This window comes from Peromyscus maniculatus, chromosome 1 (genome assembly GCF_049852395.1).
Source record: "Peromyscus maniculatus bairdii isolate BWxNUB_F1_BW_parent chromosome 1, HU_Pman_BW_mat_3.1, whole genome shotgun sequence".
Lineage (NCBI taxonomy): Eukaryota > Metazoa > Chordata > Mammalia > Rodentia > Cricetidae > Peromyscus > Peromyscus maniculatus.
The window spans coordinates 77,352,868-77,378,567 of NC_134852.1; the positions used below are offsets into that span (position 1 = coordinate 77,352,868).

The 25,700-nt window shown below is 44.5% G+C and overlaps 1 protein-coding gene across 1 annotated transcript in view; it reads left to right on the top strand.

The window, feature by feature from the left end:
• Chsy1 (chondroitin sulfate synthase 1) overlaps window positions 1-23,450 on the top strand; it is a 68,208-nt gene extending 44,758 nt beyond the window's left edge. The window contains exon 3 of the mRNA XM_015994737.3: window positions 20,515-23,450. Within this exon, the coding sequence (XP_015850223.3) occupies window positions 20,515-22,119 (1,605 nt within the window). The 3' untranslated portion in view covers window positions 22,120-23,450. The remainder of the gene's footprint in view (window positions 1-20,514) is intronic.
• The last annotated feature ends 2,250 nt before the right edge of the window (window positions 23,451-25,700 follow it).

Consider the following 25,700-nt stretch of genomic DNA (forward strand, 5'->3'; position numbering starts at 1 on the left):
TCTCTTTGAATAGTTTAAGAACCTTTGAGAAGTCTGGTCTTGATTTGCTGGCTGGTGGAGGGAGGGCAGACTACACAAGGCTGCAGTCACAGTTCCCAATGCCAGTACTTGCAAATTCTCCAGATGGCCGTTCTTTTAGGAGAGAGAGAGAGAGAGAGAGAGAGAGAGAGAGAGAGAGACAGAGAGAGAGACTGGGTCTCTAATTGTGTCTCTGTCTGTGTCTGTCTGTCTGAGTGTGTCTGTATGCACTACATGCATGCATGTGTCCTCCCAGGCAAGAGAGCATCAGCTCCCCTGGAGCTGGAGCTGCAAGCCTGTGAGCTGCCCAATGTGGGAAAGAGCGGCAAGGGCTCTTGACACATGAGCCATCACTCCTGCTCCCAGATGGTCACTTTTTTTTTTTTTCCGAGACAGGGTTTCTCTGTGTAGCTTTGCGCCTTTCCTGGAGCTCACTTGGTAGCCCAGGCTGGCCTCGAACTCACAGAGATCCGCCTGCCTCTGCCTCCCAAGTGCTGGGATTAAAGGCATGCGCCACCACGCCCGGCCAGATGGTCACTTTTAACTGCTCTTTTCTTTGTAAATTTGGGAATCACTGAAGTGTAACAGAAAATGACACCTAAACCCTTCACCCGAGTGCCCCGATTGCTGACTGTTAGCACATTTTCTGTTTCATGTCAATTACAGATGTAATGCTTAGTTTTACCCTTAAATACCTCAATTACATAAACACAGTGCAGTGATCAAAACTGGGACATTAACATTGCTCTGTTATCTAATCCACAGATTGTATTCATATTTCATCAGTTATTCCAGTAACATCTCATAGCAAACAAATAAACTTAAAGGTTTTTCAGAATGCAGTCTAGAATCCAGGATCCCATGAAGTATTTAGTTGGTGTGTCCCAAGTGTCTAAGTTATGACCTTGGTTTGGTGTCTGGCCTTTACATTAAAAATTATAGGTGAGGCTGGGTATGGTGGTACATGATTACTTAGAACTGCGACACTTAGAGGTCTCGGGCAGAAGGAGCGCTAGTTCCAGGTCAGCCTGGGCTCGCCAGCAAGAACTTGTTTCTACCTTTCCCTGAAGCTTCCAGGGATATCTGTCTGCACTTCTTCTGTGGCTTCTGCATCTAAGACTCCTGCCTTTCCTAAACCTTGGCTTTTCTGCCTGCTCTCCCCACCTCCTCAGTGGCCTGCTGGAAAAGGAGCCTCTTCTGTCTAGCTATCAGCTGGATCAGATTGGCCACTGAAGAACACTGAGGAGTCTGCTGGAGCTGCTCACCAACCTCCCACCAGCTCTTAGGCATCCTCTTGGAGAGCAGAGTGCAGGGTTTGCTCTGATGTCCAGGCTGGCCCTGAACTCCTAGGCAATCCTGATCTTCCTGACTTAGTCCCTATGGTAGCTACTCCCTGTGACTACAAGTGAGCACCACCATGCAGTTTATGGACCCTTTCTTATTCTTCTCTCAAGCTTCACCTTAGTCCACCGGGCTTGAGATGATTCTTCCTGCTGGAGTGCCTTCATGTCACTTAAGGCTATTTTCATGCAAGTATGTATTTTTAGCATCTTCCCCCATACTTTCCCTTTCATTATTTTCTTTATTGAATTGAATTTTTTTTTGTTTTGTTTTTTTGGTTTTTTTTTTGGTTTTTTGAGACAGGGTTTCTCTGTGTAGCTTTGCGCCTCTCCTGGAACTCACTTGGTAGCCCAGGCTGGCCTCGAACTCACAGAGATCCACCTGGCTCTGCCTCCCAAGTGCTGGGATTAAAGGCGTGCGCCACCACCGCCCGGCTTGAATTGAGTTTTTACAAGGGACTTAGTTTGGATGGATTAAATTTTTCTTAGCAAGTCAGTATATATCTGTATACTCCCAGCTTCCGAGGAGGCCGAGGCTGAGGCAGTGAGGTCAAAAGAAAGTGTGGGGTAGACAGTTGAGAAGTGAGGAGGTCAACACCAAGAGCCTTGTTCACGGGCTGCAGAAGGTCTTTGTGGAAAAGACCTGGTTGCATTCATAGCGGGTAGACCACACTGATCTGGGGGCAGGGAAGGCACGGGCAGCTAGGTGTCTTCCTCAGATTCCATTGTACTCCAGAATAGGCTTCCAGCAATCCTAAGTCTTGTTCATACTGTACTTTGCCCCCAACTGTAACCTCTGAAGATACTTTTTTTATTTAGCCTGAACTGAGACCATGTTGGTTAGGAAACTTGGACAGAAACACACAGACTTCAAGAAGCAGAGCCTACTCCAGCTTCTCACTCTATGTAGTGTCTGGCTGTTGTGTTAAGTGTAATGGCACTGTGAACCCCAGGAATCTCTTTATAGCCGGCATCATTGTGTAATGACTTCAAGTAATGACTGCCTTTTCTCTTTGTCTGAGTAGATGATCATTACTGCCTGAAAGTCATGAGAGCTTGGAATTTTGATACTTTTTCATGCCATGAGGTATGGCTTAACCATACACTATGTCAGGCATGTAGTAGGGGCTGACAAAATGCTGTGTGAAGTGAGTTGTATGAAAAGGTGCTTCTGTGTATCTTATTCAGAATGATGCTTCTCAGCTTTGTGGTCCTTACAGATGCTGATGCAGCTGTAATACTGGTTAGAAGCAGGGATGCAGTGAACATACTTGGCTTTTTGAGGGCTTTGGGGGTTCTATTTTTAGGCGTGCTATATCTGTTTTTAGTTTTTCGAAACTGCCTTTTATTCATAAAACCCAAGTAGAATGAATGTATACCACAAAGTCAAGGCCACGTAGAACCGAATGCTGTGTGCTTTCTGTTTCTGGAATTGTTACTTTCAGGTCCTTAGTTGGCTTACAGTGTTTAGAGAGCTTAGAGTAAAATTTTAATTTTATAGTTTCCTATTTGTTTAATTTGTGTCTGAAACTGGCCTCAAAACTCAGCAGTCCTCCTGCCTCAGACTCTGGAGTGGCTGGATTACAGGTGTATCCCACCGTGCCCAGCAACTTTTTGGTTTCAATTGTAAAATACATATAACACATTTGTTATCATGGCCATTAATTCAGTAGTGTTAAATATAGTTGTTTGTTGTAATACAGTCTCTGGATTTTTTTTTTTTTTAACTGAGATTACATTTTCTCCTGAAGGTGTTCTATTGGTAGAACTGGAAGGCAGAGGTGTGACATCTCAGCTAAAACAAGGTACCTTGGCATCGATGAGATAGAACTGGTCTAGCATGCTAGCTTGGCATTCAGGAGCCAAGGAGAAGTTTAGCTGTGGAAGAGAAGGCAAACTGCTTAGGGAGAAATACCACTTTTAGGGCCCTTGTGTTCTTTAGCAAAATCTGCACGTCCCCAAAGCTCTAGATAAATGGTCAGTAGACTTTTTCTCTGAAGGATCAGATAGTAAATATCTCAGTGTCTGTGGCCCGTAGGCTCTCAGCGAGACCGGCTGTGGACATATGCTGATCCTGTTCCATGTGGGCATGATGTTTTTGAAATCAAGCCTGCAGTTACTGGCAGTTTCCTTATTGAGGTTCTCAGTTTCTTAGAGCTCCCCCACCACCCCAGAATAGGAACAATGTGGCTAATAGGATACATAGGGCTGACATGCAGTTACAGAAATATATGATGTAATTGTGCATTATTCTGGTGAGATATAATTCTGAAGTATTATTTTAAAAAATAGTTAATATGACATCTGACTTAAGAGGCTAAACCAATACAACAGACACCCAAGAAATGCAGTAGAAATGGAAAAAATTTCTATATCCAATACTGACTGACTCATCCAGGGTTTCCGGGTTGTCAAGGCCCATTTCCCAGGATTTAGTGAGTGAGGTCTGCATTCTTTGCTATCTCCTGAGACATTGCTCTTGGTGGGGATGGATGACATGGTTGCTGTGCTCAGGCTGTGGTCCAGGAGAGGAACAGGGCCTAGAGGGGAAGAGGTGGAGATGTGTCATACTCCACTGGGGAAGACTTGAGCATGTGGTCACACCTAACTGAACATGAAGTCAGGCTTCAGTCTGTCACCACAGAGGATGGAGGACAGACCTTGGCCATGAGGTCACACACTATAAATATCCTAAGTAGCCTGTGTACTTTTTTTTTTTTTGTGTGTGTGTGTGTGTGTGTGTGTGTGTGAATTAAAGTTTTGTTCCCTAGGTTGCATGGGCAGATCACTTGGATGTCAGTTTGTGACAGTGTACCAGGGTCAAGTAATTAACACAGTTGAACAGTGCAGTTTAATTGGCTTTCAGGTTTCAAAGATTCTAATTTTGGAACAGACTTCCAGCATTTCCATCAAGCAAGAAGCCTTGGTTGTTAGAAGCCAGTCATCAGTATATTCTATTTGTAGTTTTGGTTTTGTGTGTTATGATTTTAACAAATTTATAATTTCGTGTTATATAAATGGCATCATTAGGGGTTATCCTTATATATGTGACCTAAATTTTTCTGTTCTGGAAAGGCACTCTGACCTTAATAACAGATGTAACAACTTGGGAATACTATCAGAATATAAGCTAGTACATCAGCCCAGATGAGAGTGTTCTCCACAGGATGTCTCCCTTTAAGTTTCTGTTAGGCCGTTTCAACTTTCCCTTGTAACAGAGTTTAGGAATGCATTTGTAGCAAAGCCTATATACTGGGGATTTGGAAGTGCCATACTATTGATTACACCAACCTGATCTTAAAAGAAAGAAGACATTTAAATTGGTCTGCAGTCACATTTGTCAATAATTTGAGGGGAAATCTCAAATTGGATATTCCCACCTTCTTTGGGAAGAAATAAGCAAAATTGACTCAGGAGTATTTACATAGGTATGTGCTTAGGTAAATCAAAGAGGGAAATAATTAAAACTAAATATGCTCTGTTCCTTTTCATCCCTGTGGTTCCCTGTGAACCTTTGGCTCACTGTTGAGTTGCTAGGATCACCTACACACAGTGTGTGGCAGACACTTGAAAAGAAGCCAAGGCATTCTCATTGGCTCATGGCTGCCTGCCTGTGCCAGTGTTGTGTAGTTCGTTGTCCTGGATTTGGTGTGGAGTACTGTTATTGGTCCTGGTGGTGTGCCTTTCGTCAGTTATGTGGTCATTGATGGGTCTTCAAGGAGTAGTAGTGGTTACTTCTAAGTAGTAACTGGGTAGTCCTGGTATTTCTGAAGTTAATATTTGCCTTTTGCTTTTCGGTTGGTAAACATGAATTAACTATTGTTTGTCCCCGTGAGCACTTACCCTCGTGCACATAGACATATAATTTAAAAAAAAAAAAAAATCTTTCAAGATGTTAATTCTTCCAGTCTATGAGTATGAAAGATCTTCTAATGTCTTCTTCTGTTTCTTTCTTCAGTGTTTTAAAATTTTTGTCATAGAAGTCTAATTTCTTTGGTTTGGTTTATCTAAGGTCTAGATTTCTCTAGTTTGATGGATGTAAGTTTTTAAAGATGTATTCTAATGATTTTCTGAGTTTCTTCAATATCTTTTATTAAGCCACCTTTTCCTTTCTAATTAGGTTAGTATGTATCTTCCTCATCTTAGTTTGGCTACCTGTGTATCTTTTCAAAGACCAACTCTGTTTTGTTGATTTTTTTTCTTTAAATTGATTTTTCTCTTCCATTTCATTAATTTCTGCTCTGATCTTGGCTATTTCTTTCCATCTACTGATTTAGGTTTGGCCTGTTCTTCTTCTTTTTTCCAAGGCCTTATCATATGAGTGTAGTACTATCTGATACCTGACCATCAGATGAACCATGAAGGAACGGGTGTGAGAAGGCTCAGAAAGATAGAACATCCCTTCTTCATGTCTAACTCATTCTCACAGGTTCCTGAGTAACCTGTTTTTAAAATAGTAGATACTTACTTTGTATCTGTATCTACTTTTTATTTTACTTGTTTAGTCATTTATTTGTATTTTCCTCTTTTTTTTTTCTTTAAAAAAACAAAACACAAGGGCGCTGTAGCTCAAGCTGGCCTAGAATTCAATGTGTGACCAAGTTGGCTTCAACTGCATGGCATGCGTGTGCCTACGCATCCTAACTGTTGGGATCACAGACGTGCACCACCACTCCTGGCTCTGCTGTTTATATTTATACTTAATTGACGCTGACTAATGAAGTCAAGATGCCGTGAAAATGGAATCTGAGGCTGTCTGCTTCTCTGTTGCTCTTACCCTGCTTCTCCTGCCATTCTTCGTGAAAGAAATTGTTCCAGTCTTTGTGTGTGTGCTGATGTGTGATTGACCTCTTTGCCATTAATCTTAAAGTTGTCTCACTTCTGTGTCTGTGTTCTTACACCTTATAGTTTTAGAGCATCTTTGTAGATAGCCAGTACTGCCTGAGGGATTGGCCAGTGTTCGTTTCAGGAAATTAAGGTGGTCAGAAGTAGAGTGTTCTAACTGAACGCGCAATAGTTTACATAGTGTGAGTGTTTTTTCTGTTTTAATACTGATGTGTACTTTTATTAAAATTTTAAAGATTAGATGTTTACTTTATGTGCATTAGTGTTTGCCATCATGTGCATGCCATGTCATAACACATGTGGAGGTCAGAAGACAGTTTGCAGCAGTCAGTTCTCTTGCATCATGTGAGTTCCAGGGTGTAGACTCACAGTAAACACCTCTACCCACTGAGCATCTCACCACTTCTGAAATGACTGTAAAAGGTTTTAAAATGGTCTTATAAGTGATGGAACTGTTTCCACACATGCATACTAAGAATCGGATGCCTAACAGCCAGAGACTTGGAAACACTGCTGGGGCTGTGTATATGGCTAGCACTTAAATTTAGTACTCTCTTCTGGTCTCCATAGATACCAGGTGTACATGTAGTGTACAAACATACATGCAGGTACTCACACACACAAACAGGTTGTTTTTTTGTTTTTTTAAACAAAACACATTTCGCTTATGGAGTCCCATATTGGTTTTGTGAAGCCAGTTCTATTATGAGATACAATTTGTGGACTCTGGGGAAGAAAGTATATGAGATTCTCAGTCCTTTCAGCCCCTTCCAGAAGTGTATTGAACAGGATTTGGGCTTTTTCAGATGCCCGTTTACCCCCCAGCCTTCACAGATCTCCATGTTGCCCTTCCCTGCCGCACCCCACATGCACACAGAGTTGAGACTTGTGATCTAAGTGCATGCAGAAATAGAGGCACAGCTAGAGAGTGGATGTGCCGGAGCTTAGAGATGCCAGGATGCCAGTGCGTCCATTCCAGTGAGGGGTGGGACACTGGCAGGGGGGTCAGGCATCTGTGCTGGGTGTAGCTTCATCTCACAGGACACAGTACCAGCGTGTAAACGGGAGTTTAAGGCTGGAATAGATAGCTAGGTAGTTTTGGCCATGTAATTCAGAGATTAAAGTTAATATGGAAGGTAGAACTCAAAGCGGATAATAAAATACAGAGTTACAATACCTAAAAGTGTCTCCATGCTTACAGTCCTGTTTCTCAGGGGAAGTACCCACTTAAAATGTGTGTGTTCAGTGAGCAAGGTAAGCAGCAAACAGAACCAACATGCGTAATGAATTGAGGTGAGATGGGCTTACCCTGAGTGGACTTGGTGCTCACTCCTTTTCAGTGAGAAGCACTTGGCACAGTCCGTGCATGGTTAATAAAACATGAGTTGCCCATTTGCTCTCTTTCTCGTTTAAAGGTTAAGAATAATACTTTTAGTAATGACTTCCCGGTGGAAGACTCCATCACCACACAGAGGGCAAATGGCTCAGTGCTTTTGAGTTACTCTGATTTGGACAAAGTACAGGTCTCTGGTTCTGGCCGAGGCGGGCAGCTGATTGTAGTAAGCTCGAGGAAGAAGCAGGCAGAAGGGAGCTGTTCTTGTCATGTGTTCCTTTCTCCCAGGGATCCTCGGGTGTTGAGACTGGCCTGCCCCCACACAGAGCAGAGATGACTGCAGTCTGGGCTCTGCAGCCCAGACTGGATCTCCATAGGAGAGGAAGGTCGTCCAGCATGGAAGACTGGCTCCTTTCAATGCCAGTTTGCTTGTTGTACACATCACAGGTGGCTTTTCAACCCTTCAGACTTTAACTTCGGGTTCCGTGGGGTTCCTAACTTCTCTTCAGAAATTTTTAGTAGCATTCCTAACTGAAATCTTACTAATGATGCTGTTAAAATCTATGTGTGTCTGGTCCGAGCCTCACAGCGACCCCATGCAGGGAGTCCGCCACAGTGCTTTGTGTGGCTGCTTGCTCCTGGGTATGTGCTCAGGTCAGTCTGGAGGCTAGCCCTGGCTACTCTTTGCCCCTGGAAGTGCTGTTGTGCAGACATGAATGTATGAATGCCCATCCTCTCCCTCCTCCCTCTCACTGCCTGTGGGTCCCTGTTCAGAGCTCAGCCTGCCATCTCTGACTCACAGGTGTGAAACTGCACCCATCTTTGCTACTGGTTTCATGTCTCTGTACTTGTACAAAGCTCTAGTCACTGTCTGAAATGTTACTAATGACTATATGAGCTCTTGGAGAGCAGGCTATCATCTCCTGTCCTCTGGGTGAAGCCAGGTCTAGAGACCTGGTTAAACAGGTTCTTCTTCCCTGATCAAGCCAGGCAGTGACTGTTGGTGTGTTGTTCAAGGCGTTGAACCCAGTGCTGAACCCAGACACATCACACGAGTCATGTAAAACATGGGCAGTTGTTAATACGAGGTAGCCAGTGCTGGATGTAGGTCCCAAGAAGTGTTACTTGTTAAGATGCCTTTATAGAGTGACAGCAGCAGTTTAAGTCCAGCTGGGTGAGGAAGTGGTAATGACCTTTTATAACCCCTGAATGGTAACAGCGCCAACGTCAGTGCCAAAAGGTTGTCTGCTGTAAAACCAAAGGGAGGAAAGGCTGCGTTGAGTGATGGATGGTTCAGGGTGACCTTCCTTCCAGTTTAGTGCACTCACTCATCCTTGAGATTAGACATGTGCCCACCACGCTTAGCCATCTCACTGTTTCGGTTTGTATTTTCCTCTTGACATAGGTGTCTTTTCACATCCTTATTTGCCATAACATGTCATCTCCGACTACTTTAGAGTTGCTTTTCTTGTCCAACTTTAGGATCCCTGAGTGTTTGTTGGGACTTGGACAAGTAACTCACCTAGTAAGGTTTTTTGTTTCTTGGGTGGTTTTTTGTTTGTTTGTTTGTTTGTTTGTTTGTTTTGGTTTTGGTTTTTGTTTTTTCGAGACAGGGTTTCTCTGTGTAGTTTTGGTGCCTGTCCTGGATCTCACTCTGTAGACCAGGCTGGCCTCGAACTCACAGAGATCTGCCTGTCTCTGCCTCCGGAGTGCTGGGATTAAAGGTGTGCACCACCACTGCCTGGCTCACCTGTTAAGTCTTATTCAGATAGTTTCTATGTTCTGAGTTATGTTACTATGTAGCTCTGGCTGGCCTGAAACTTACTGTGTAGACCAGGCTGGCTCACAGAGATCCACCAGGCTCTGACATTGTCTTTTTAGGATGGAAGTCTCTGACTTCATAAAATCTAGTTTGTCAATTCTTTGTCTTTCAAGGGTTGTATTCTCTCCAGTTGTCATTGCTGAGTCTTCTAGATTTCCTCGTGTCATTTTGTAGTTTTGTATTCTCTTTTAGTGGTCTGCTTGGGGTTACTTTTTATAAAGAGTAGCTAGCTTCTGTTGTTTTGTGCATGTGAATGTCCAGTTCCAGCATCATTTGTTGACTTTCTGTTCTCTCTGGTGCGGTGCCTTTCTTGGTTGCCTTTGTGCCTTTCTTGGTTGCATTTTTTGTTTAGTGCGCTCGCGCGTGCGCGCACACACACACACATACACATATATATTTGAAGTTAAAATATAATTTTGTCATTTTTCCCTTCCCTTTCCTCCATCCAACCCTTCCTACACACTCCCTTTTATATACTTAAATATAAAGATACAACTTAGTCTGTATAATGTTACTTGTACTTAGGTGATTTCAGGGCTGACCATTTGGTATTGGATAACCAATTTGGAGGCTTTGCTCTAGGGAAGACTGTTTCTCCCACTCTCCACATTCTTAATTGTTTGTAGTTCTTTGTGTAGGGCTGAGGCCTCATGAGATTTCCCCTTCCACATCAGCATGCCTGTGCTCTTCTTACTTAGGTCTTGCTTAGGTAGCCATGTTGATGAGACTTTATGGGTGTAACTTCTGACGTTACTATAAGATGAAATCTCACAGAAACTTCCTGTTTCTTTGACTCTTAGAGTATTTCCACACTTCCTGTTATAACAGCCTTAGGTGCAAGAGTTGTGTTGTAGATGTATCAGTTGGGCTGGATATCCCGTGGTCACTTGTTCTCTGTGCTTTGATGTTTTTTTTTTGTTTTGTTTTGTTTTGTTTTTGTTGTTGTTATTGTTGTTGTTTTTTTGTGGTGGTCTCCTTGATGAGAAGTGAGGGCTACACTTATCTGTGGGTGTAAGGACGAATATTTAGAATGATGTTAGGGATTGTGCCGATTTAGTAAATAAGTAGTTAATAGGTTTCTTCCAAGATCCATGACTTCACTAGCCTTAGGTACTTGGCTAGGTTTCCAGTACCAAGCATGGTGTCCCCGTGTGTGTGTGTGTGTGTGTGTGTGTGTGTGTGTGTGTGTGTGTGTGTGTGTGTGTGTCCCCCGGTTGAGTGGGCCTGAAGTCCAATTAGAGAGCTGCTGTTCATTGTTTTAATTCGTAGGCTCTTAACTGGATATGACTATTGGTTTCTTCCCTCCCTTGGAAGCTTGTATGGTGCCTCATGGTGCCTTCTGGTTCCTCCAGGTCCAGTGTCCAAAGTACATGGTATCTTGAGCAAAATGGACTTAGCTTCAACCTTTGGGAGGCAACCAAGGGCAAGAGCTTGAAATGGGGGGTTCTTACGCGAGGTGTTGGGATTTTGTTATATAGTCTATGGCTCTTAGGGGGATCGTTGTCAGCCCAGGTGGAAACATTTTATTTAAACTCTGTCGTGTGTCCTCCTGCCCCATGTATCAGTGTGTGTGTGTCTCTCTGTCTCTGTGTGTCTGTAGTGTGTGTGTCTCTGTGCGTCTGTAGTGTGTGTGTGTGTGTGTACAGACTTACATGTATTGTATGTAAATTTAGGTAGATAGATAATGGCTTCTTATGATTTTTTTCAGACATCCTTACTATTATCTTGCCCTCCTCCTTCCTTCGGTATCAGTGTCCCTTCCCATCAGTTTTCCCTGTTGCTCCCTTCAGATCACGTGTGCCTGCCAGCCTCCTCACTGTTGCCTTACCCATTCTCACCCCACTCTGTGGTTCCTTTTTATTCTCTGGCTTTTGTAGCTACTGCAGGTTACATACTCATGTATGAAGATTTGGATCTAGAAGCGGCAAATGAGAGAGAACATGCAGTGTTTGCTTTTCTGGGTCTAGGTCGCCTCACTCAATATGACCTTTTCTAGTGTCGTCTATTTACCTGCAAAGTTCATGTTTGCGTTTTTCTTTACAGCTGAATTGTATTCCTTGTGTGTGTACATTTTGAAGGACATTTCTTTTTCCCCTCTTCCTAGCTATTGTGAGTAGAGTGGCAGTGAAACATGGCTGAGTGAGTATCTATGGAGTAAGATGTGACTCTTTTAGACACATGCCAAGCGGTGGTACAGTTAGTTGGGACATGTGGTAGATTTATTTTTAGATTTTTAGCAGTAGTTCTCGGCCTTCCTGATGTTGTGACCCTGTAATATAGTTCCTTGTGTTGTAGTGACCCCCAACCATAAAGTTATTTTTGTTGCTACTTCATAACTCTAATTGTGCTACTGTTAATGAGTCATAATGTGAGTATTTTTGAAGATAGAGCTTTTTCAAAGGGGTCTCAACCCATAGGTTGAGAACCATTGTTGTTGAGGGTTTTCCAAACTCATTTCCAGAGTGGCTAAACCAGTTTGCAGTCCCCCCACAACAAATGAGAATTCCCTTTGCCCACACCACCTCCACGTTTGTTGATGGTTGTTTGCTGACTGTAGCCATTCTGGCTGGGGTAAGAGAAAATCTCAAAGTTGTTTTGATTTGGTTGCCTGTGTTTTGAAAGCCACTTTTATAGCTTTTCTGGGAATTTGACACCATGGATTGAAAGGTTTTTGTTTTTTGTTTTTTGTTTTTTAAAGATTTCTTTTTTATCATGTGTATATATGTGTGTTTGTATGAGTGTTCACACAAGTGCAGGGGCCTGGGTAGGCCAGTAGGAGGGCATTGGATCTTTTGAAGCTGGAGCTACAGGAGATTGTAAGCCATGTAGCATGCAGTACATATTCTTAATTGCTCCTCTCGCTCACCAGACACCCACCCCTAGCCTTTCCTCATTCCCCTCTTTCTGCAAACCTTTTCTTTTGATCTTTTGTGAAAGCAAAGAACTTTTGGGGTATAGAGATGATATAGAGGTTAAGAACATGTCCTAGTTAGGGTTTCCATCACTGTGACAAAACATGATGGCCAGAGGTAACTGGAGAAGAAAGGGTTTAGTTTAGCTTGGTTTGTAGTTCATCACCCAACAGAGTCAATCGGGAACTCAGGGCAGGAACGAGGAGGAGGATGCAGAGGCCATGGAGGAGCGCTGCTTACTGGCTTGCTTCCCCTGGCTTGCTCATTCTACTTTCATATAAACCCTAGGATCACCTGACCATGGGCTGGTCGGTGGCATCACCAATGGGCTGGGCCCTCCAGCATCAATCACTAATTTAAAAAATGCTTCACAGGCCTTGTCCACAGACCAATGTGGTGGGGGTAGTTTATCAATTTAGGTTCCATCTTCTCAGATAACTCTAGCTTGTGTCAAGTTGGAAGAAATGATAATAATAAAATAAAATCCAGGATAGAACACTGAACTGCTTTTGCAGAAGACCCATGTTTACACACACATACACTCAGGCACACACAGCATAAAATATTTTTTTCTTAAAAGAGGAACTTCTGCTTTTGAATTGTAATAAAGTAGGAATCACCCTTCCCCTTTAGACTAGTACATTGGTAATGACAGGTAGAAACATTAATCTCCTGTGGGTCATGCTCAAGACTTATCTATCCAGAATTATAATTCACACTTATGCATGCACTGCACACACATGCATGGACACGTGTGAGCCTGGGGCATATGTGAGCCTGTGCAGGGCAGAAACACTCATCAAGTGATACTGATAGTTCTGATTTTAATGTGAAATTGTGAAGGGAGTTCTTGAGGCAAAAGCTGTGCTCGAGCAGCCCCTGCAAGCTCTGGCCACCCCTTCCAGTATGCCAGTTAGAGACAGGCAGAAGGGACTTACTCAGTGTGGCCATGCTGGTGAAAAGGAACAGATGAAGGAGTTCGGGAACCCCAAGTCCACCTTTGGGGTACTGACATTTCTCTGGGTTTAATAGAGGAAGAAAGGATTGTTTGAGGGGTGAAAGGTGACTGCCTCTGCTGCACGGTGTGCAGTCTGCCTGTGGGTCTATTGTTGCAGCAACCCAAGGCAGAGATGTCCCTACACACTTTCAGTTCCTCTGCCGGGGCCAGTTGGAGAGAATGCTTCAACACAACCGGCTCCTGAGTGCTTGTTTCTAAACAAAGAGGGCTGCATAGGCTCTAGTGTGTGCTGTGCTTCTAGAGTCCAGGCCTGGGAATCGGGCTGGGCTGTGTCCTGTTCCACTTTGCTCTCACAACCCTAACTCAGTAAGTCTTAAGATGCGAGTGCTGTGTAGGATTGAAATATACTACTACTTGATAAAGTCTATAAACTAAGTAGCACAAAGTATTTATGTAGAATGAGAGTTTATAATAAGAATAATAAAAACAAAAATGCCGGTGAGAAATGACCTTGTAGGCCATAGTATTTGACCTATAGGTTTTCTTTGTCTTTTTATCTTTTCCATCCCTCCCTCCCCACTATACTTCCTAATTTGATAGTTTCCCACAAAAGAACTAGAGTTCTGCCTTCCTTTATATTTGGTTCTCCTGTCCTTGTGTCTGCCCCCGCCCCCCCCCCAAGTCTCCCCACCCCTTTATCCCAGTATTTTGTTTTGTTTTGGCAACCCCTGGTGCTAGAACTTGAGTCATTTGACCGTACAGAATGTTTGCTGTGTTGCTACATGACCCGTGTTGACTAGAATTAGAACACAGTGCCTTGGGGAAGCTGTGAGGATGGATCCTGGCGCTGTGGTGAGTTCTGTTAAGGCCTGTCCTGGGTGCTCTTTTCAGCCAGCCAGAGCTTACATTATTTATCCTTTGCTTTGCTGGGCCTTGTGGATTCTCCCTCTGCACAGTGCCATCCACAAGAGTCCATACTCCTTGAACTTAATTGAACGAAAATTGGCAGCACCAACACAAAACTAATATGCCACATCTGATAGGACTTTTCATTAGAAGATAGTTCTGTATATAATTCATTCCACATAGCATGGCCATAATGGCTTCTTTAGTTAAAAATAATGATGGGATAGGGAGAAAAGGACAAATATACATTTCCTTTCACATGGAATCTGAATTAAAGGGAAAAAAAAAGTCCTCCATATGATGTGAAACCAGAAGGGGGTAATATACTCTGGGGAAAGGAAGAGGACCAGCGGGGCTGGAGGAGGACGGGAGAGGGGTGCTGGAGGCCGGACATGAACAAAGTACAACAGTATACATGTATGCAAGCGGCAGCTGGGTCACATTGTCTACACTAGTCAAAGTAAAACTAGTGAACGAAATGATGCTCAGGTGAGTGGCTCCTGAACATCAGGGGTTTGTAAGGAATAGAGAAGGGGACTCTGTGCAGCTTTCTGATTGGAGATAAGGGTTTTCCTAACCTTATACTGTGAGATCTCCACTCACGCAACCTTCGTTTTTGGTCCAGTGTTTGTGTGCTGTATTACACAGAGGACTTAAGTTCTACCAGCCGCTTTTGTTTAACTTTGCCAAGCTCAATTCTCAGTGACTTTGAAATGGCCCAGGCTTTAATATTCAGACTTCAGAATTGGAATCGAACCAGTGATTACTTCTCAATTTTTACCGTTAACAGTCCAGTTTGATTCTCATGAAAACTTTAGTTTTATGAATGAAGTCTTTAAAATGCAGAGTACATACTCCTTGAACTTAATTGAACGAAAATTGGCAACACCAACACAAAACTAATTAGGGAGAACTAATAGGAATGTGTAGGCTAACCATATGTCCCAAGAGCCTGAAGCAGTTCCGTGTGTGCTGGTGGTCTGACCTAGTTATTAGCAGATGCCTGCTTTCAAAAGTTCTGCTTTGGCACTCAGGAGCGTGGCCCCTGTACCTCACTTGGGCAACACAGTAGAGCTGACCCTGATGATGTAGTAGGTGTGAGAGAGCCGACCCTGACTGAGGGCATGAAAGCCTGAGAACTGACTCCACCCCAAGGGGTGAATTAGCCCAGCAATGCAGGAGAGCGTACCCTGGTAGTGAGGATGGGGGAGAGCTGAAAGGCTGACCAACCTTGCAATCACCCAAGCCTAGAACCAGGGTTATGAGTTGGCCCACCCCAACATCCACCCCATCCATGATCTACAGGAGCACAAGAAAGGGCCGTCCAGTAGATCCAAAGCTACAGGATCTCCAGGACACAGTGTAGCAACAACAGGAGTCCCAGTGAGGGCCCAGCATTGATAGTGTAGCAGAAACCAGAGGCCTCGAACCAGACCAATGACTTTTTGCAGTGAACACCTGAAAGTAAAAACATATGGACAAAAGGGGTTACTGTAACTCTCTGTGGCACGCTGCAGCTTCCATGACAAAATTTTTCCTTTTTTCCCCTCTTTTTTCCTCTTAAATTTTATTTTATCTCAGGGGCTGGGGGTTGTAAGGGCAGAGGATGGGATGATGTGAAAGACACAAAGAATAAATAAAGTTTAAAAAGTTCTGCTTTGAAATGTGAATTGAAATACCTGTGGCTGTATAAGAATATTAATTTAAATATTTAAAATGTGGGAGTGGCTATTTAAATTTTTCTTTAAATTTTATGTACCCATTTGTCTGTGTGAGGGCGTTGGATCCCCTAGAACTGGAGTTACAGATAGTTGTGAGCTGCCATGTGGGTGCTGAGACTTGAACCTGGGTGCACTGAAGAGCAGCCAGTGCTCTTATCTGCTGCGCCATCTCTCCTGTTTAAATTATTTTATCAGGAGTTGTGATAGCTTAATATTGTTTTAAACCCATTTTTTAAGAACAAAAGGATAAGAAGATTTGGGTAATAGAGCACTAATCCAGATACTAATCATATGGAGCAGGGATAGCCTACTGATGTACTGTATTTAATGAGGGCAGTAACGTAAATATTAACAGGCAGAACAAGGGCCCGGCCAGTATCTTGGCATTTCTGGCAGAGGACAGATGATACTTGCTAATGAGAACTCTAGAAGGCATTTGTATGGAAGATTAGATGTGGGTAGATGATGGCTGTGCCCAGTTGTACTAGAAGTTCCTGGGAATAACATGACCTTGGAATTAGCTCCTCTTCGGTTTACAGCAGAGTGGCACAGAATCTTGAGGTATCTTAGAGCAGGGAGATGCCTCTGCTGGAGCCAAAATGGTAGAGGTGCTTTGTTGAAGAAAGAATAAGGGCTGTTTCAACACTGGAACTGGAACCATCAGTTTTAAATGTTGTATGCATTTAGGGCAGGTTCTGCAATTTTTTAAATAACAGATTTTCTTTAAGCACCTTTTAACTTTGTGTTATAGTATTCCTCTTTTTGTGGTTTGGTTTTTTGAGACAAGATTTCTATATATAGCCCTGGCTGTCCTGGAACTCACTCTGTAGGCCAGGCTGGCCTTAAAGTCACAGAGATCCTCCTGCCTCTGCCTCCCAAGTACTGGAACTAAAGGCGTGTGCCACCACCACCCCTGGCCTTATACTATTCCTCTTAACATATCAAATTATAAATTATTGAAGTACTGTGAGATAATAAAATACTCTTAAACTCCATATTTGGTGTGTGTGTGTGTGTGTGTGTGTGTGCAGTGGTACACATGTGAAGGTCCAAGGTAGACATAGGGTGTCTTTCTCGATCTCTCTCCATCTTCTGCCTTGAGGTAGGGTCTCACTGAAGTTGGAGCTCACTCTGGGCTAGTCTTGCTAGCCAGCTTGCTCTGGGGATCCCTGGCTCCGCCTCCTGACCACTGACTACTGGTGCCACCACACCCACTAAGCTTTTCATGGGTTCTGGGGCTCCACACTTCAGCCTTTGTAGTTATGGAGTAAGTACCTTACTGCTGAGCCCCTCCCTGCTCCTTGTTCAGTTTGAAGGTAACTTGTCTCTAAACAGTTTTTTCCTTGTAAATTTGAAAAACACATGATATCCCCTCTTCATTCTCACCTCTGAGAACTAGAAGAAATGTTTGCCTACCTCTCAACTAAAGCCATTGCTGATGAGGCTTTGCGCAGGATAGTTTACCTGGGTAGGTAAATGTACATTGAGGAGGATTTTTACTCTTCCTGCTTTTGAAGACATTGTTCTAGTAGTACTATCCACATCCAGTATCATTCCAGTTTCTGATCTCTGATTATTTGAACATGACTTTTCCACTTTGGATTAAAGAAAAAAAGTTGTCATAAACTGTATGTGTGTGTGGTGTGTGATGGGCCAGTATGCTACAATGCTCCTGTGGACGTCAGAAGGCAATGCTGTGGGATTGGTTCTCCTCTCCTTTCCTACCTTTACATGGGATCCCGAGATCAACTCAGGCCATCAGGCTTACCTGGCAAGTTCTTTATCCACTGACTACCTCACCAGATCCCACTTTAGATGCTTATAAGTGTTTTATCCTTGGCATTCTGGACTTCTGTTCATTATGCCAAGTACTTCAGGCTTGACCAGACATAAAGGTTCTGGAATTCTGAATTCTGGATCCATTTTCTATGTTGTTATCTTTCTAGAGTGATTATTGCCTTATTCTCCAGGTTCCTTGAGAGATTATTCATTCTCTTGAGCACTGTCCTGTTTTGTTCTGCTTTGTTTAAATTCAAGGCCTTTTCCCTGCTCCGGTCGTTGTGGTGGGTCCTCCAGGTGCTGCGTCGTTTGTTTGCATCTGTGCTAGGGCAGTCCTTTTCTAACTGCTGGACCTCGGCTGGTGGGGCTCGTGCGTCTCTGTTAGGAGTGAGTCACGAGCTTCCCTCTGTCGTGATCCAGTGTTCTGGTTAACACTTTGATCAGAGGCCTCTGGGTCTCTTTGAGGGATGAGGAATGGAGTCTGCTAGATGGCAGGGACAGTTGAGTCCTGGGGTCCTGCTGCAGCCCAGAGGCTTGTCCCAGTCCATTGTCGGCCTTATACCTTACTCCTCCTTTCTTACGATTTTGGTTATGAACTTAGCCTTTAATGGTTGAGCCTGAAGTCTCTAGTCATCGCTTAATTTTTAGGGAAAGTGAACTGGAGTTGCTTGATTTGGAATCTAGAAGTGATTCCAGAGGAGAGGAAAAATAGCCTGTAGATAATTATCTTTAGAACTAATGATTGCAAGTGATGATGATCATCACTGGTGTTGAAACCTCTACTTTCTGCTCCCTGCCAATCCTAATTAAAGTTACAACTCTTGGTGACAATCCTTGGTGCATTTTAACAAAAGTGCACCCGCCACCACCGAACAACCCCACTTCTCCCATCCTCATGTGTGTCTCCCCCACCCCACCCCCCGCCCTGGCATCCTGTGCAGATGACAGAACAGCTTGGAATGTGTCTGAAGATTCTGGTGTCTCCATCTTCCCTTTCACTTCTTACCTCTGTGGTGGTTGGGGGTCTTGCTGGTCTAGAGTCTTAGCTCCTCTATTCTCCCCGTGTCCAGCAGCAGCTTTGCCATGTTCTCACGGCCATGTCATTATGGGCTCTGGCTTGGGGACTGGCTTGCTCTTCAAAGCGGGTTATTGGCTTCCATCCTCCTTCACTTGGTCTCTTATTTCCTCAGGATATAGGGACATCTCTCACAAGTGCAGGGTCTTCTCTGGGCCCGTTCTCTTCGTGTTAGGGGTTTATTACTTTTATGCCCCTTGGTTTCCTCTCATAGAGATTTTTGAGAAGAGGGGAGGGGAAACCACATGAGTTCTACCATGCCTCTTTCAGCCATGAGTCCTCACATTCTCAGAATGCCCTTTGGCTGCTATGTTGGGCGCTTACCACTCAACCTGGCAATTGAAGTCAGAGGAAGAGGAGCTGAGAGCCCCTGGCAGGTGATTGGCAACATGAGTTGCCTGCTGGGCAGGGAGAGGAATTACACATGCCTCTGAGCAGCCTCACTTAATTTTGGAAAGCCAAATCAATGGTTTGGATGTTTGTATTCTTGGGAACAGGGCCATCTTCCAGAATTGTTAGTATTTCCTCAGTTTGTTGTCCAAGCTCAGAAGTGATAAGCAGATGAAATGGCATAACCTATGTATTTAAGCAAGTGCATATGGTCTCCAGCTTTCTACCCGTGGCATACATGGAATCCCCTGTTCTGGAGCTTTGCGACTGATGTTGACCATGGTAGAATTCCTCCTCATGTGGAGTTTCCAGGTAGAGTCAGCATGTTGTCCAGTGGCTCCCATGAAGTGGAGCCATGGCGTCTTAGAGTTGGGAGCAAGTTTAGAGGCTGTTACTTTTGGGCCCTTAGGGTTATGGAACATGTTTAAAGAGTTCCAGCACCTAGAAGAAAGTTTCTGAATCATGGAGTCTGGCCATGGTGCTGCCCTGCAGTTGGAAAGTGGGTGGTGAAGGAGCTGCTCCAAGCGTGGGGGGTTATCCCATCACTGCAGCAGGGTAGTTACTCCTCTGGTCCAGCTCTGGGTCAGGGAGGAGTTCAACCTGGTACCGTGTCTGATGTCTCTGCCTTTCTCTCGGCAAGCCTGAAGTCTTCAGAGCAGACACTTGCTGTCATTTATAGTAGAGAGCCCAAGAGATGTGCAGAATCCCCGCAGGAGGTGCCCACTGTGTGCTGTGATCCAGGGTTGCCGGGCAGCAGTGAGCCAAGCCCATCACATACAGTGGCCCCATGGTGTGCACTGGTTCCCCTGAGCATCCATGACAGTCACAGTTGGTTTTGTCCTTCTGAATTTAGATGGATTCTAAAATGCTTTCTTAATTACTTTTTAACTTTTGGGGTTTTTTTATTTGGTTTTTTTTTTTTAGGCAGGGTCTGTATTAAATTCCTGACTGTCCTAGAACTCACTATGTAGACCAGGCTGGCCTTGAACTCAGAAGAGAGCCATCTGCCCCTGCTTCCTAGGTGCTGGGATCAAAGGCGTGTGCCACCACTGCCCAGCCATCCCTTTCTTTTGAAAAAAGGTTTTGGTAGTGTTGTTCAAAACAAAAACAAAACACCCCATCTACAGAGGTCTGCTCTGCAGGTCCATAGCTGCACCCTCATAATTTGGGGCAGGGTCCTTAGCCCTTGGGGCCACTCACTGCCCAACATCTCATTAAAATGTTTCTTTAAGCTATTCATATCTATTAACTTCTCATCTCTGAGGTTGCTCTAGGGCCTTCTGTGTGCTGTGGCCTATCCAGAAAATAGTCTCACTTTCGGATTGTGTCCTTAGAGTTAGCAGTTGTTTGAGGAGATGTAAGGATGGAATGACACTGACTTATGCTAAAGCAGGAGTCTTTTCTTTTCTTAACAGATGCAGCAGCTTTTTTACGAGAATTATGAACAGAACAAGAAAGGGTACATCAGAGACCTCCATAGCAGTAAAATCCACCGAGCTATCACCTTACACCCCAACAAAAACCCACCCTACCAGTACAGGCTGCACAGTTACATGCTCAGCCGCAAGATCGCCGAGCTGCGCCACCGCACCATCCAGCTTCACCGGGAAATTGTCCTGATGAGCAAGTACAGCGGCACAGAGATCCAGAAGGAAGACCTCCAGCTGGGTATCCCACCCTCCTTTATGCGCTTTCAAGCCCACCAGAGAGAGGAGATCCTGGAATGGGAGTTTCTGACTGGGAAATACTTATATTCAGCCACTGATGGCCAGCCTCCCCGGAGAGGGATGGACTCGGCCCAGAGGGAGGCCTTGGATGACATCGTCATGCAGGTGATGGAGATGATCAACGCCAATGCCAAGACCCGAGGGCGCATCATTGACTTCAAGGAGATCCAGTATGGCTACCGTCGTGTGAACCCCATGTATGGGGCAGAGTACATCCTGGACCTGCTGCTCCTGTACAAGAAGCACAAAGGGAAGAAGATGACAGTCCCTGTGAGGAGACATGCGTACCTGCAGCAGACGTTCAGCAAGATCCAGTTTGTGGAGCATGAGGAGCTGGATGCTCAGGAGCTGGCCGACAGAATCAACCAGGACTCCGGTTCCCTGTCATTCCTGTCCAATTCCCTGAAGAAGCTTGTTCCCTTCCAGCTTCCTGGGTCCAAGATTGAGCACAAAGAGCCCAAAGAAAAGAAGATAAACATTCTGATCCCTTTGTCTGGACGCTTTGACATGTTCGTAAGGTTCATGGGAAACTTTGAGAAGACATGTCTCATTCCAAATCAGAATGTCAGGCTGGTGGTTCTGCTCTTCAATTCTGACTCCAACCCCGACAAGGCCAAACAAGTTGAACTGATGAGAGATTACCGAGTCAAGTACCCTAAAGCTGACATGCAGGTTTTGCCTGTGTCTGGAGGGTTTTCAAGAGCGCTGGCCCTAGAAGTAGGCTCTTCCCAGTTTAACAATGAGTCTCTGCTCTTCTTCTGTGATGTCGACCTGGTATTTACTGTGGAATTCCTACAACGGTGTCGAGCCAACACAGTGCTGGGTCAGCAGATCTATTTCCCAATCATCTTTAGCCAGTACGATCCAAAGATTGTTTATAGTGGGAAGGTTCCCAGCGACAACCATTTTGCCTTTACTCAGAAAACCGGCTTCTGGAGAAACTATGGGTTTGGCATTACTTGTATTTATAAGGGAGATCTTGTCAGAGTGGGCGGCTTTGATATCTCCATCCAAGGCTGGGGGCTAGAGGATGTGGACCTCTTTAACAAGGTTGTCCAGGCAGGGTTGAAGACATTCAGGAGCCAGGAGGTCGGAGTTGTCCACATCCACCACCCTGTCTTCTGTGACCCCAACCTGGACCCCAAACAGTATAAAATGTGCTTGGGGTCGAAAGCATCGACATACGGGTCCACACAGCAGTTGGCCGAAATGTGGCTAGAGAAAAATGACCCCAGTTACAGCAAAGGCGGCGGCGGCGGCGGCGGCAGTAACGGCTCTGCCGGGACGGCCTGATGCCAGCCGCACTGGAAGACCTTTTTAATTGCCTAATTTATTTTTCAAAAACTTTTTTGTATGATCCGTTTTTTGAAGTCCATACAAGGATATATTTTCCAAGTGGTTTTCTTACACAGGACTCCTTTAAGATTGAGCTTTTTGAACAAAAATGTGATCAATGTTTGCCTTTGAACACATCTTGCTGAACATTATGTAGCACCTGCTTAATCCTGACTTGAAACATACCTGATGAACAAAACTTTTATAATAATTTTTTGGTTTTTGTTTTTTTACATTTCTTTTCCAACAACACCCCCCCCCCTTCTCTATAGTCCTATGGCAAAAAACGTGAGCATTCCTAAGAAGTATTATTGTGACAGAAACACTGTAACTCTGGTAAATGTTCTGTTGTGACTGTTACCTTTGCACAAATTCTACCTTTTCACTTTTTTTTGACAAGTTTTTTTTAAGCTATCTTTAGTTCCAGTCACAAAGTAAGGAGACATGATAATAACTGTATTGTCATTATCTCCAGGACAGCTTTCCACATTGATTATTTCCCCCAAATTGTGCTCCACCCACCGTGGCCACGTGGGCTTTTACAAGCAGGGGACCAAGGGAAGCGTGACTGTGGCGACCCCACCGTAATTCGTTGGCCTAAATTACAGACCTGGCACTGAAGTCCAAGAAGGACTTGGCATTTTCTCTGTTCCTGCCCCTTCTCTTTAGAGGGTACAGTATTATTTAGGGTGACAAAGAATGGCTGTTAGTCGTGTAATGGATACAAGCTAAACAGACAGACCCCTAATGAAAGTGAGGGGAAGTTGGGGCTCTGTTCTCTTCATCCTGTGTTGTGGGTGGAGATGGTCACTTCATTTTTTAATTACTGTTTTGTTCTATCTTGTTTATCTGAAATACCTTTAATTTATTTAATACCCATTGTTTAGATCTCTTCCATTTGAGTACTTGTCAGTTACTAGTATTTATGTGTACCATGAGTGTGGTTAGAATGTTTTATTTGTGGTAAACCGATCTCCAAAGATTTCCTTTCGAAACACTTTTTCCTCATCTTTAATTTTTACATTCCCATCTTACTAAATATTAAGTGTTCTTTGATAATTTTGGTGCTCATGTGTTTGGGGAAAAAAGTGAAATGAATCTGTTACTACACCAGAATGTTTGTTTCCAACTCACAGATCAAATGTGCCTTAATAATTTGTTTTCATTTAGATTTCAAACAGTTGATAGATTTGCCATTTTTAATAGACATCGTTGGAGATCTGCTTATTTGTAAATAGCCTATTGCACATTTGAACAAATAAACCAGTGGACAGTATTTTTCTATTGTACTTTGCAGACCCATTTTGTCTCATTATTTTTGTGTTAGTTGAAGAATTACATTTCGAAAGTAAACACTGAAACACAGACTCAGCCTTTGCACTTATTTCAGCCAGCACTTCTGGACTGCAGCTGGGGAGTCCATGGAACCGACGCATTTAGGGGAAACTCGTCTTTTCCCCCCATCAGCTCGCTGACTCAACATGAAAAACAGCACTTCAGACTAGGCCCAGGCCCTTGTCTGTCTCCTGGCTACAAATAGACCCTCATCAGCACTAATTTCTTGGGGTTTAGGTTCAATCTAGCCAGAGACAAAAATTGCACACAGTTGCTATAGAATCCAGAGATCAAAAGTGGCCTCTGGTGCTATTAGCAAGGTTCTGGGGATGGGAATTATTCCCGGGAGAGGCATCTGCAGTGTGATGACGTTGTGTTCACAGAATTGCTGTAATCTGCCTAGTTGCCACTCAGTCTGTGCAAGTTGTTGGGCCTTCCTCCCCACCCCTCATGGAGAAAACCAGAGCAGTCTTCTTTCCCAGTGAGGAAGAGCATCATCCCCAGCCTGATGACATGCCTGGTCTCTGCACTTGTATTCTTACACCGAGCTGTAGGGATTTGGGGCAGGAACATACAGAGCGGAATGCTCTGTAAGCAGTGACACATGGTTAAACTTGCTCCTTACTGTGCTGTCCCCACTCCACCATCTACCACACTTCCTGGTGACGGTGGTCTCCAGGAATACTGTTGGCCCCTTTCCCAGTTCACTGCCCTTGTTAATACCTGTGATGTCTGCTGGCTCCCAAGCTCAACTCTCATCCCTTTGCTCCCTGGTGACTCCAGTGTCCTCCTTCCAGAGGTATTCTCAGTAGTCTCACTTGTCCCAGGCTCTCAGCCTGGACACTGCCTGGTGACCGTTATCAGGACACCGCTTATAGCCGCACCAGCTCTGGCCCAGCATTGTGGGCTGGTAGGCTCTGACACTTTTGTGTTTTTCTTCTGCAGCTGAAACACTCCATTGTCTACACTGATGCCACCTTAGACCACCCCCCCACCCTGTATGTGATTAGTTGGACTTAATCCTTCCCTCATGTGGTCATTAGACCTCATGGAAGCTGCGCCTGGGCCTTTTGATCCCAGTGGCTCCTCCTCTTTGAAATGGAATTCCCACCAAGTGAGTCTTTTTTTTTAAATTTTATTGTATTTTATTTTACAATATAATTTAGTTCTACATATCAACCACAGATTCCCTTGTTCTCCCCCCTCCTGCCTCCCTCCCGTTCCTCCCAGCCCACCCCCCATTCCCACCTCCTCCAGGGCAAAGCCTCCCCCGAGGATTGAGATCAACCTGGTAGACTCAGTCCAGGCAGATCCGGTCCCCTCCTCCCAGGCTGAGCCAAGCGTCCCTGCATAAGTCCCAGGTTTCAAACAGCCAACTCATGCACTGAACACAGGACCCGGTCCCACTGCCTGGATGCCTCCCAAACTGATCAAGCCAATGGGCATTGGATGGGCCGAGACTTGCCATCCTCACCCTGGGCCCAGAAATACTGCCCTCGGCCCCAGGGAGGCTTTCAGTTTATGCCTCCCTGTCTCACTTGCCAGTACTTTGTTCTTTATGGATTGCTTTATTCTGAGACAGGGTCTCACTATATGACTGGCTATATGAAACTCGCTCTGTAGACCAGGCTGGCCTCAACTCAGAAATCACCTGCCTCTGCCTCCCGAGTGCTGGGATGAAAGGCGTGTGCCATCAAACCTAGCTGCGTTGCCTTATTTTTGATAAAATATATTAAGAAACCAGTATGTCCCAAACACACTAGAAAAGCCCTGTTGACAATATTTTTAAAGTCAAGAATATGAGTGGGGTTAGGGGACAGGGAGGAGATCATTGTGCACGAGGCCATGCAGATGGAAGCTTCTCTTCCCTACCCAGCCATCCAGCCCGAGGTTCTTCCAACAGTGGACTGCCAGGTTTGTATGTATCCTGGTGGAGGAAGTGTGCATGTGTGCATATGATGAGAAAATAGTGTATAACACACAGACCCTGGCAGGAGTATCCACTGCCTTGGGGTACTTGAGGGCAGAGCAGAGTTCCGTGGGCCTCTGCTATCGGGGCATTTGGGAGGGCAGGGCTGGCAGGTTTGAATACTGTGATCGGATCTGGAGGAATCCTGAGAGAGGTGGATCAGGGGGGTCACAGACAGCCGTGACACATGTTGGTATGTCACTCATAAGGAAGCAGCATTTTGCTGGATTTGGTG